This window comes from Cebus imitator, unplaced genomic scaffold, assembly GCF_001604975.1.
Source record: "Cebus imitator isolate Cc_AM_T3 unplaced genomic scaffold, Cebus_imitator-1.0 Scaffold10, whole genome shotgun sequence".
Taxonomy (NCBI): Eukaryota; Metazoa; Chordata; class Mammalia; order Primates; family Cebidae; genus Cebus; species Cebus imitator.
Genome location: NW_016107325.1, coordinates 1919162 through 1932145, shown reverse-complemented (window position 1 = coordinate 1932145; position 12984 = coordinate 1919162). Strand labels below are relative to the sequence as shown.

At 37.7% G+C, this 12984-nt stretch overlaps 1 protein-coding gene across 1 annotated transcript in view; it reads left to right on the top strand.

The window, feature by feature from the left end:
- ACVR1C (activin A receptor type 1C) overlaps positions 1-12984 on the top strand; it is a 115939-nt gene that overhangs the window by 94038 nt on the left and 8917 nt on the right. The window contains exon 7 of the mRNA XM_017546962.2: positions 1591-1770. Within this exon, the coding sequence (XP_017402451.1) occupies positions 1591-1770 (180 nt within the window). The remainder of the gene's footprint in view (positions 1-1590; positions 1771-12984) is intronic.

Below are 12984 nucleotides of genomic sequence, written 5' to 3'. Positions count from 1 at the left end.
AAAAAAAAAAAAAAAAAAAAAAAGGAAAAAGAACTTAATAATGAGAATAATTAGGAAAGGGGGAGCCCTGTAAATATGTCTGATGAAACTGTTGCTTCAATGAAGAAAAAGTTAAATGCTGCTAGAAAATGGTTTAGTTTTTACTTTCAAGTGAGACAGACTTAGGACTGAGCATTGGTTTAGCAGTTGCTTGAATGTCCAACTTCAGGCAAGTTACTTAGTTGACTTTCCTCATCTGTAAAATGAAGGTAATACAAAAACTGACCTTGTGGGCTTTAAGGATTTAATGAATTAATTCATGTGAAGCTTTTAGCACAGAGCTTGTTCACAGTAAACTTTCAATTAAAGAGCTGTCATTATTAAACTATTGTCATTTTTTTGCACTTTGTATTGATGTTATTTGCATTACATTAATCTGATTTTTTAAAAAACTTTGCAGATTTTATGAAAAGCTTCTAAGGTTAAAATTATGTCTGAATGAGCAAACATACAACTTTTTTTTATTCATATTGTAAAACATTCAGGGATCTAAAACTGTTTTTAAATGCAATAGAATTATAGTGGTGCTGAACATGGATACTAGGGTTTGCATTCCAGATTTGCCACTTAGCTCTATGTCTCTTAACAAATTTATAACAGTCTGTGCCTCAGTTTCCTCATCTATAAAATAGAAATAATATTGTACCTTCTTTAGTCAGTAGTTTTGAGGACTGATTAGTTAAAACCTGTAAAGGCCTTAGGGCAATGCATGGCAAATAGCAAGATGTCAAACATGTTAATTATTTTTTGTAAAAATTTCATATCGATATTAGTCTAGATTTGCTTTTAGATTTTTGTCCTTTTCTTCAACTGTAAAAATAGTAATTTAGCAGACATGAATTAGAGTTAGTTTTCTAGTTTTATGGCAAGTCTTACATATTTTAAATTAAAAGCACTGCAGTTAATTAAAAAGATTTTATAAGGAATTTCTTGGAACTTAACCAGTATTCTGATAATTAAGGTTGTCTTTGTCATTGTCTTTGAGACTCTTTAAATATTAATCTTCATATTGAACTATCCATCTTCAACTACCTTTGGGTTCTTCTCCAGAACATTCTCAGGTTCAGTTGTTCTAATGTCTAAATGTAAGAAATCCAATGTTAAAAAGATTGCCTAAACTTTTTCAAAGAGAAAAAGCTGTTTTGTTTTAAAAAAGTTATCTGATGGGAAAATATAGGCACTTCATTCACAAAACAATGAAGCTGTGCTACAAATTCCATAATCAAAGTAGGCATTGCTTTTAAATTGTACAATGGCATTTTAATTGAATAAAAATTTACATAATTTCAATAAACACAAAATTTATTTTATATAAATTATAGAACTGTTATATATTATATAATTAGGAAATTGTTTTATAATTTATATACTCAAAATTTATAGTTATGAAAATTTTTATAAAATTTCATAACTTTATATAACTATTCAACTGGGTGCTTTAAATTTATATCCTTGATTTTACAGTGATACATTATTTTAATAAACTTGACTTTCCAGTTCCCTGGGGTGTCACTTGTGCCTAGAAAACTTAATTGGTAATATTTGAAATAGACATCTTTATTATTTGCACGTGGAAATGTATTATGCAAATTTCTTACAGGAATTGTTGAGGAGTACCAATTGCCTTATTATGACATGGTGCCTTCAGATCCCTCTATAGAGGAAATGAGAAAGGTTGTCTGTGACCAGAAGTTTCGACCAAGTATCCCAAACCAGTGGCAAAGTTGTGAAGTAAGGCTAATATGTTTTTATGTATATTTTTATTATTATATTTTTTGAGGTGAATATCGGGGAATTTTCAGAGACCATATAGTTTTTCTTTCTTAGTGTAAGCATCCAATTCATTCCATATATGTAGGCATATGTGTTTTTATAAGTCTTCAGAAGGATTTTTTTTCCCTTTAGTGGTATGCATGCACAGTGCTGGGTTATGTGACAGTAACAAATTCTGAAATCTCAGTGACTTTCCACAAGACTTTATTTTTTGCTTACAGGAAGTGCTCTGCAGGTTAGGCAACTCTCCATGGCATCAGTTCTCACTGCAGTGACTCAGTAATCACTCTGATTTTGATCCTTGGACACATAGTTTCCAGATCTCTAGGTCAGGGGAAAAGCTGGAGGATCACACACTGGCTCTTTAATGCTTCAGCATCAGGTGACACACATCTCTTCCACTCATGGCTCCTACCATAACTTGTCACATGATCCCACTAAGCTGTAAGGGGACTAGGAACTGTGGGGAACACGGGTAGACTCAGTGGGTAGTTAATGTCTCTGCCACACAGAATATTACAATTCCAATCATCTTTATATTCAATAAGTTATACCTCATCTCAACCTGCTGGAGTTTGAACTATTTCTCTTACTAGAAAAGCTCCCTCACAGCAGAGACTGTTGTTATTTATCTTGTCATCTCCAGCAAACCAGTATTTAACCATAACATACTAGACAAACAGTAAATGATTACTGCAGTGCTTCTTATGCCTTATGTGAAGATATTTTTTTTCTAGCTCTTACAAGGACAAAGAGTAGAAGGTGGGGAAAAGACTGTAACCCATCTAACTAGTTCCAGAACCATTCTGATACTTTAATCTCCCTCATTTCAGTTATTGCTGCCTATTTTTTGCCATATTTTAATGTAAAGAATGAGGTTTTTTTAGGTGATGGCTTTTAGTCTGGCTTTGTTTTAGGGAATGTTTTATATAGTTGCCTTTTTGCCTCATTTTTTCTGTTCCTTCATGTTCCTCAATCCTTTTTCTAATTTAATCATGTTTCTCAGCCCTTTTTCTGATTTCTTATTCAAAACACAAGATTTGCATTTTGTTATTTTATATTTTGTGTAGATATCTTACCTACATACTTGAGAAGCAAATTTTGAAGCATTCGTAGTTTAATTGAAATTAAAATTTTCTAATATTAATAATTTATGTACATGAAAAAAATAAACTTATAGTGTTTAAAGTATAATAGAATGAAAACTTGTGAATCCACTACAAAGTTTGAAATAGAAAACATTTTTCAATACCTTCGAAGATTTCTTACCCCTCTGAGAGGTTATTATTATAATCAATTATTTCTTTACTCTTTTCTTGCTTTCCTTTAGAATTTTACTCTCTCTCTCTCTCTCTCTCTCTCTCTCTATATATATATATATATATATATATATGAATATATACAATATATTCAGAAGAACAATGTTTACTTTTGCATATTTGTGAAACATGATTGAAACTTACTGTAGATCTCCTTTTCAAAATGTTTTTACTCTCCATTATATATGTGTAGCTATAATCTGTCAATTTTCATTGCTGTGTAGTATTCCACACAATAGAAGCATATGCTCTATCTATGAGGTGATGATACAGCATTATGCTTAATTTTTTAATGCAATGAATTTCATTTATAGATTTTCCAGTGTTAAACCAAATATACATTCTTGGAATAAGCCCAACATAGTCATTTTGGTGTGATCAATTTTGTACACTGCTGATATATGCGATTCTTGTCCAGTACTTCTGTCTTGTTTTATGCTAATCTCATGTAGTAGATATTGGCCTCATTTTATACCATCATTAATAAGACTTATTCACATGTTTATCATTTTCTTTGTTCAACATTTCGTCTTACCTTTCAGATCATTTTCTGACTTCCTGATGTGCATCCTTTAAGAGTATTTTATTTTTTTAGAGAGGGCCTAGTGATTGATTGTAAGATTTTTCATTTTGGGGGTATCCAAAATATCTTTATTTTGTCCTCAATCTTGAACAAATAGTTTGTCTAGCCATAGAAACTTAACAGTTATTTTCTCTAAACACCTTAAAGATATTATTCCACTATTATGTGCCTTCCATTATTGCTATTGTGAAGTCAGCAAATAATCAATATATTTTTAATTTATCCTTTCTTTTTGGTTGCTTTTAAGAACTTCTCTGTCTTCAGCATTCTGCAGTTTATGATGTCTTTGGTGTAGATGTCTCTTTGTTAGTCTCGCTTGGAATATTTAGACTATCCAATTCTAGTGGTTTGCGACTTTCCTCAGTTCTAGAAAAGTCTGAGTCATATTTCTTTTATTTATTTATATTTTTAAATTTATTTATTTTACTTTAGGTGCATACTATTATCTGGCATTTCTCCCCATGTTATCCCTCCCACTCTCCCCACCCCCTGCTGTCTCTCCCCTACCCCCCCCAACTGTCCCCAATGTGTGATGCTCCTCTCCCTGAGTCCAAGTGTTCTCGTTGTTCAACACCCACCTATGAGTGAGAATATACAGTGTTTGGCTTTCTGTTCTTGTGTCAGTTTGCTGAGAATGATGGTTTCCAGATTCATCCAAGTCCCTACAAAGGACACAAACTTACCATTTTTTATGGCTGCGTAGTATTCCATGGTGTATATGTACCAATTTTCTTTGTCCAGTCTAACATTGATGGATATTTGGTTCCAGGTCTTTGCTATTGTACACAGGGCTGCAATGAACATACATGTGCATGTGTCTTTATAGTAGAACAATTTATAGTTCTTTAGGTATATACCCAGTAGTGGGATTACTGGGTCAAATGGAATTTCTATTTCTAGATCCTTGAGAAATGGCCACACTGTCTTCCACAATGGTTGAACTAATTTACACTCCCACCAACTGTTTCTCCACATCCTCTCCAGCATCTGTTGTCTCCAGATTTTTTAATGATCGCCGTTCTAACTGGCGTGAGATGATATTTCAGTGTGGTTTTGATTTGCATTTCTCTAATGACCAGTGATAATGAACATTTTTTCCTATGTTTGTTGGCCTCATATATGTCCTCTTTTGAAAAGTGTCTGTTCATATCCTTTGCCCACTTTTGAATGGGGTTGTTTTTCTCTTGTATATCTGTTTTAGTTCTTTGTAGATTCTGGATATTAGCCCTTTGTCAAGTTGGTAGATTGCAAAATTTTTTTTCCCATTCTGTTGGTTGCTGATTCACTTCTAATGATGGTTTCATTTGCTGTACAGAAGCTCTGGATTTTAATTAGATCCCATTTGTCTATCCTAGCTTTTATTGCCATTGCTTTTGGTGTTTTAGTCATGAAGTCCTTGCCTATGCCTATGTCCTGGATGGTTTTGCCTACGTTTTCTTCTAGTGTTTTTATGGTGTTAGGTTTTATGTTTAAATCTTTGATCCATTGGAGTTAATTTTAGTGTAAGGTGACAGGTAGGGGTCCAGTTTCTGCTTTCTGCACATGGCTAGCCAGTTTTCCCAACACCATTTATTAAACAGGGAATCCTTTCCCCATTGTTTGTTTTTGCCAGGTTTGTCAAAGATCAGTTGGCTGTAGATGTGTGGTGTTTCTTCTGGGGTCTCTGTTCTGTTCCATTGGTCTATGTCTCTGTTTTGGTACCAGTGCCATGCTGTTTTGATTACTGTAGCCTTGTAGTATGGTTTGAAGTCCAGCAGTGTGATGACTCCAGCTTTGTTCTTTTTGCTTAGGATTGTCCTGGCAATGCAGGTCTTTTGTGATTTCATATGAAGTTTAAAGTGGTTTTTTTCCAGTTCTGTGAAGAAGGTCATTGGTAGCTTGATGGGGACAGCGTTGAATCTATAGATTACTTTGGGCAGTATGGCCATTTTCATGATATTGCTTCTTCCTAATCATGAGCATGGAATGTTTATCCATCTGTTTGTGTCCTCTCTTACAGCCTTTGTTAGTTGTATTCGTAGGTATTTTATTGTCTTTGTAGTAATTGTGAATGGGAGTTCACTCTTGGTTTGGCTCTCTTTAAGTCTGTTATTAGTATATAGGAATGCTTGTGATTTCCACCCATTGATTTTGTATCCTGAGACTTTGTTGAAGTTGCTTATCAGTTTGAGAAGACGTTGGGCTTAGACGATGGGGTCTTCTAGATATACAATCATGTCATCTGCAAATAGAGACAGTTTTACTTCCTCCTTTCCTAATTGAATACCCTTTATTTCTTTTTCTTGCCTGATTGCTCTGGCTAGAACTTCCAATACTATGTTGAATAGGAGTGGTGAGAGAGGGCATCCTTGTCTAGTGCCTGATTTCAAAGGGAATTCTTCCAGCTTTTGCCCATTCAGTATGATATTGGTTGTAGGTTTGTCATATATAGCTTTTATCATTTTATGATATGTTCCATCAATACCTGCTTATTGAGAATTTTTAGCATGAAGGGCTGTTGAATTTTATCGAAGGCCTTCTCTGCATCTATTGGGATAATCATGTGGTTTTTGTCTTTGGATCCATTTATATGATAGATTACATTTATGGATTTGCTTATGTTGAACCAGCCTTGCATCCCTGGGATGAAGCCTACTTGGTTGTGATGGATAAGCTTCTTAATGTGGTGTTGCAATCTGTTTGCCAGTATTTTACTGAAGATTTTTGCATTGACGTTTATCATGGATATTGGCCTGAAGTTTTTGTTTTTAGTTGAGTCTCTGCCTGGTTTTGGTATCAGGATGATGTTGGTCTCACAAAATGAGTTAGGGAGGATTCTCTCCTTTTGTATTGTTTGATACAGTTTTGGAAGGAATGGAACCAGCTCCTTTTTGTACGTCTGGTAGAACTCGGCTGTGAACCTGTCGGGACCTGGACTTTTTTTGGTTGGTAGGCTATTGATTGCTGCCTCTACTTCAGCCCTTGTTATTGGTCTATTCAGGGTTTCAGCTTGCTCCTGGTTTAGTCTTGGTAGAGTACAAGGGTCTAGGAATTGTTCATATCTTCCTGGTTTACTGGTTTATGTGAGTAGAGCTGTTGGTAGTAATCTCTGATGGTAGTTTTTATATCATTTTTTATTGCATCTGTTTGATTCTTCTCCCTTTTCTTTATTAATATGGCTAGCTGTCTATCTTGTTGATCTTTTCAAAAACCAGCTCCTGGATTTATTGATTTTTTGAAGGGTTTTTTGTGTCTCTTTCTCCTTCAGTTCTGTTTTGATCTTAGTTATTTCTTGTCTTCTGCTAGCTTTTGAGTTTTTTTGATCCTGCTCCTCTAGCTTTTTCAATTTTGATGATAGGGTGTAGATTTTAGATCTTTCCTCTTTTCTCTGATGGGCATTTATTGCTATAAATTTCCCTCTTGACACTGCTTTAAAAGTGTCCCAGAGATTCTGGTAAGTTGTGTCTTCATTCTGGTTGGATTCAAAGAACATCTTTATTTCTGTCTTCATTTCATTGTTTATCCAGTCGACACTCAGAAGCAAGTACAGTTTCCAAGTGGTTGTATGGGTTTGAGTGCGTTTCTTGATCCTGAGTTCTAGTCTGATTGTGCTGTGGTCTGATAGACAGTTTATGATTTCTGTTCTTTTGCATTTGCTGAGGAGTGATTTGCTTCCAATGATGTGGTCAATTTTAGAATAAGTGCACTGTGGTGCTGAGAAAAATATATATTCTGTGGATTTGGGGTGGAGCATTCTGTATATGTCTATTAGGTCTGCTTGGTCCAGCTCTGCATTCAAGTCCTGGATATCCTTGTTAATTTTCTGTCACGTTGATTTAATATTGACAGCGGAGTGTTGAAGTCTCCCACTATTATTGTGTGGGAGTCTAAATCTCATTTTAGATCATTAAGAACTTGCTTTATGTTTCTGGGTGCTCCTGTGTTGGGGGGCATATATACTTAGGATAGTTAGCTCTTTCTGTTGGATTGGATTGATCCTTTTACCATTATGTAGTATCCTTCATCTCTTTTGATCTTTGTTGGTTTGCAGTCCATTTTATCAGAGACTAGGATTGCAACCCCTGCTTTTTTTTGTTCTCCATTTGCTTGGTAAATCATCTTCCATCCCTTTATTTTGAGTCTGTTTGTATGTGAGATGGGTTTCTTGAATATAGCACACCAATGGGTTCTGACTGTTTATCCAGTTTGCCAGTCTGTGTCTTTTGATTGGGGCATTTAGGCCATTTACATTCAATGTTAATATTGTTATGTGTGATCCTGCCATTTTGTTACTGGCTGTTTTATTTCCCATTAGTTGACTAATTTTCTTCATTGAATTTTTGGTCTTTGCTTTTACAGTGACTGGTACTTGTTTCTTTCCATGCTTAGTGTTTCAGGAGCTCTTGCAGGGCAGGTTTGGTGGTGACAAAATCTCTCAATAATTGCTTATCCCTAAAGGATTTTATTTCTCCTTCACTTATGAAGCTTAGTTTGGCTGGATATGAGACTGTGGGTTGAAAGTTCTTTTCTTTAAGGATGTTGAATATTGGCCACTACTGTCTTCTGGCTTGTAGGGTATCTGCTGAGATATCTACTGTGAGTCTGATGGGCTTCCCTTTGTGGGTTACCTGACCTTTCTCTCTGGCTGCCCTTAGTGTTTTTCATTTTGACCCTGGTGAATCTGATGATTATGTGCCTTGGGATTGCTCTTCTTGAGGAATATCTTTGTGGAGGTCTCTGTATTTCTTGAATTTGAAATTTGGACTGCCTTGCTAGGCTTTGGAAGTTCTCCTGGATACTATACTGGAGCATGTTTTCCAGCTTGGATTCATTCTTTTCATCATATTCAGGTACACTGATCAAGCGAAGATTAGGTCTTTTCACTCTTTTTTTCTCTTGTCTTGCTTTCTCTTTTTATTTCATTGAGTTGATCTTCAATCTCTGATAACCTTTCTTCTGCTTGATCGATTTGGCTTTTAAAACTTGTGTTTGCTTCACATAGTTCTCATGCTGTGTTTTTCAACTCCAAGTCGTTTATCTTCTTCTCTAAGCTGATTATTCTAGTTAGCATTTCGTCTAACCTTTTTTCAAGGTTTTTGGTTTCTTTGCATTGAGTTAGAATGTGTTGTTCCTTTAGCTCATAAAAGTTTGTTATTACCCACCTTCTGAAGCCTGTTTCTGTCAATTCATCGCACTTCTGGGTCAAGTTGTGATCCCGTGTTGTTGAGGAATTGTGATCCCTTGAAGGAGAAGAGATGTCTGGTCTTTGACGGTTTCATCTTTTTTGTGCTTTTTCCCATCTTTGTGGATTTATCTGGCTGTGGTGTCAGAGAGCTGCTTGGTGAGGTCACTTGTCTGCTTGTGGGGGTGCTACTGGATTTCTAGGGACTCCTTTAGATTACTAGGGAAGCTTCCTGTGTCTTTTTTGTTTATACCAGGAGATTAAACCTGCCTCTTCTGCTGACTTGTAGGTGCTGCTGGGTTGTCAAGAATGCTGTCCCACTGCTATGTAGGCTTCCTGTGTTTTTTGTTAAAACATGTAGCCCAGTCCCACCCCTCTAGTGGTCGGTTGTGCCCTTCCTCCTCTGGGCTGGATCATTCAGCGTTCATCTCAGACTGTGGCAATGGCTGCGCAACCTACTAGAGTCAGAGCTTCAGCCCTCTGGGGTTTGTGGGAGAGGGTAGGGACCCACCCAGCTGCACCCCGCCGTCTCCCCCTTTCAGCTTCCTCTCTCTCTCTGGTCATGGGGTAGGGGCCCGCCCAGCTGCTCCTGCTCCCTCTCTCTCCAGGTAGGGGGAGGGAGCAATAGCTCAGTCTGCAGGCTCTTATTCAACTCCACGCTTGTAATTCCCAGCACTTGACTGGCAAGAATTCCCTGTTCTGTATATTGCTGAGGCTTTGGGGGAAGCGCCATATCTGGACCGAGGGCCAGAGGTGGAGCCTCCAACTCGCCAGTCAGATGCACTTTCTGGGTCAAGCAGCACCCCTCCCTGCCTCAGTCTGCCCTGAGTGGGCTTTGCTTACCATTGGATCAGACCCATTGAAATGCACCTGATACCTCAGTTGGAGCTAGGAGATCTCTGGATTTCTGTGTCCCTCTCACTGGATGCTGTGCACTGGAGTTGTGTCTAATTGGCCATCTTGAATCGGATCTGATCCATATTTCTTCAGACAGTTTTCCTCTCATTGTTTCTATTGCTTATTTTTGGAGAATTCAACAGATGCATGTAAGACCTTTCATTACTCTTTGCTTGTTTTTTATTCACTCATATTTTCTATATTTGTGTCTTTATGGTGTATCTTTCAAGATTTATTTTTCATTTCTTTAATTCTACCTTCATATAAGTCTAATTTACCATTTAACGCATCCATTGAGTTTTCTACTTTATTATTTTTTTGAGACAGAGTCTCGCTCTGGAGTGTAGAGGCCTGATCTTATCTCTGCCTCCTGGATTCAAGCGATTCTCCTGCGTCAGCCTCTGGAGAAGCTGAGATTATAGGCATGAACCACCACACCTGGCTAATTTTTGTATTTTTAGTAGAGACAGGATTTCACCATGTTGGCCAAGATGGTCTCAAACTCGTGACTTCAGGTGATCTACCCACCTTGGCTTCCCAAAGGGTTGGGATTATAGGTATGAGCCACCACACCTGGCCAATTGTTATATTGTTGATATCAAGATGTTTCATTGGTACATTTTCATTTTTAAAAATATTCTTGGTACCTGCCCAGCAGCTCTGAACGGAAGAATAGAGCTCAGAGCTAAGCACTTGAGCTCCCATAAGGGACAGACTGTCTCCTCAAGCAGCTCCCTGACCCCCATATATCCAAAGAGACACCTCAGAAAGAGAGCTCTGGCTCACATCTGGTGAGTATCCTTCTGGAACAAAGATAACAGAAGAAGAAACTGGCAGCAATCCTTACTGTTCTGCACCCACCTCAGGTGATCCCCAGGCAAGCAGTGTCTGGAGTGGACCTCCAGCAGTCCTGCAGCAGAGGGGCCTATTAAAAGGAAAACTAAGAAATAGAAATAACTTCATCATCAACCAAAAGGACGTCCACTCAGAGAACCCATCTGAAAGTCACCAACTACAAAGACCATGGGGAGATAAATCCACAAAGATGGGAAGAAACCAGTGCAAAAAGGATGAAAACACCCAAAACTAGAATGCCTGTCCTCCTCGAAGGGATCACAACTCCTCACCAGCAAGGGAACAAGGCTGGATGGAGAATGAGTCTGATGAATTGACAGAAACAGGCTTCGGAAAGTATGTAATAACAAACTTCTCTGAGCTAAAAAGAACACGTTCTAACCCAATGCAAAAAAACTACGAACCTTGAAAAAAGGTTTGACAAAATGCTAACGAGAATAAGCTCTCAGAGAATATAAATGAATTGATGGCGCTGAAAAAGACAACATGAGAACTTCACGAGGCATACACAAGTTTCAATAGCTGAATCAACCAAGCAGAAGAAAGGATATCAGAGATTGAAGATCAACTCAATGAAATAAAACGGGAAGGAAAGATTAGAGAAAAAAGAGTGAAAAGAAATGAACAAAGCCTCCAAGAAATATGGGATTATGTGAAAAGACCTACTCTACACTTGATAGGTGTACCTGAATGTGATGGACAGAATGAATCCAAGCTGGAAAACACTCTTCAGGATATTATCCAGGAGAAATTCCCCCACCTAGCAAGCCAGGACAACATTCAAGACCAGGAAATACAGAGAACACAACAAAGATATTCCTCAAGAAGAGCAACCCCAAGGCACTTAATTGTCAGATTCACCAGGGTTGAAATGAAGGAAAAAATGCTAAGGGCAGCCAGAGAGAAAGGTCGGGTAACCCAAAAAGGGAAGCCCATCAGACTCACAGTGGATCTCTCAGCAGAAACCCTACAAGCCAGAAGAGAGTGGTGGCCAATATTCAACATCCTTAAAAAAAGAACTTTCAACTTAGAATTTCATATCCAGCCAAACTAAGCTTCATAAGTGAAGGAGAAATAAAATCCTTTACAAACAAGCAATTGCTTAGAGATTTCATCACCACCAGGCCTGCTTTACAAAAGGTCCTGAAAGAAGCACTAAACATAGAAAGGAACAACCAGTACCAGCCACTCCAAAAACATACCACATGGTAAAGAGCATCGACACAATGAAGAAACTGCATCAACTAATGGGCAAAACAACCAGCTAGCATCAAAATGGCAGGATCAAATTCACACATAACAATATTAACCTTAAATGTAAATGGGCTGAATGCCCCAATCAAGACACAGACTGGCAAATGGGATAGAAAGTCAAAACCCATCAGTGTGCTGTATCCAGGAAACCCATCTCACATGCAGGGATACACAAAGGCTCAAAATAAAGGGATGGAGGAAGATTTACCAAGCAAATAGAGAGCAAAAAAAAGCAGGAGTTGCAACCCTAGTCTCTGATAAAACAGACTTTAAACCAACAAACATCAAAAGAGTCAAAGAAGAGCATTACATAATGGTAAAAGGATTAATGCAACAAGAAGAGCTAACGATCCTAAATATATATGCACCCAATACAGGAGCACCCATATACATAAAGGAAGTTCTTAACGACCTACAAAGAGACTTAGACTTGCACACAATAATGGTGTGAGACTTTAACACTCCACTTTCAATATTAGACAGATCAAGGAGACAGAAAATTAACACGGATATCCAGGACTTGAACTCAGATCTGGACCAAGCAAACCTAATAGACATCTACAGAGCTCTCCACCCCAAATCCACAGAATATACATTCTTCTCAGCACCACATCATGCCTACTCTACAAGTGACCACAAAACTGGAAGTAAATCACTCCTCAGCAAATGCAAAAGAAGGGAAATCATAACAAACAGTCTCTCAGACCACAGGGCAATCAAATTAGAATGCAGAATTCAGAAGCTAACTCAGAACCCCACAACTTCATGGAAACTGAACAACAGGCTCTTGAACATTGACTGGATAAACAATAAAATGAAGGCAGAAATAAAGATGTTCTTCGAAACCAGTGAGAAGAAAGACACAATGTATCAGAATCTCTGGGACACATTTAAATCAGTGTATAGAGGAAAATTTATAGCAATAAATGCCCACAAGAGAAGCAAGGAAAGGTCTAAAATCGACACCCTGTCATCAAATTTGAAAGAGCTAGAGGAGCAAGATCAAAAAAACTCAAAAGCGGGGGGGACGATCCAAGATGGCCGTTTAGGAACAGCTCAGGATTGCAGCTCCCAGTGAAAGCGCAGAGGGTGAGTGGACGCCG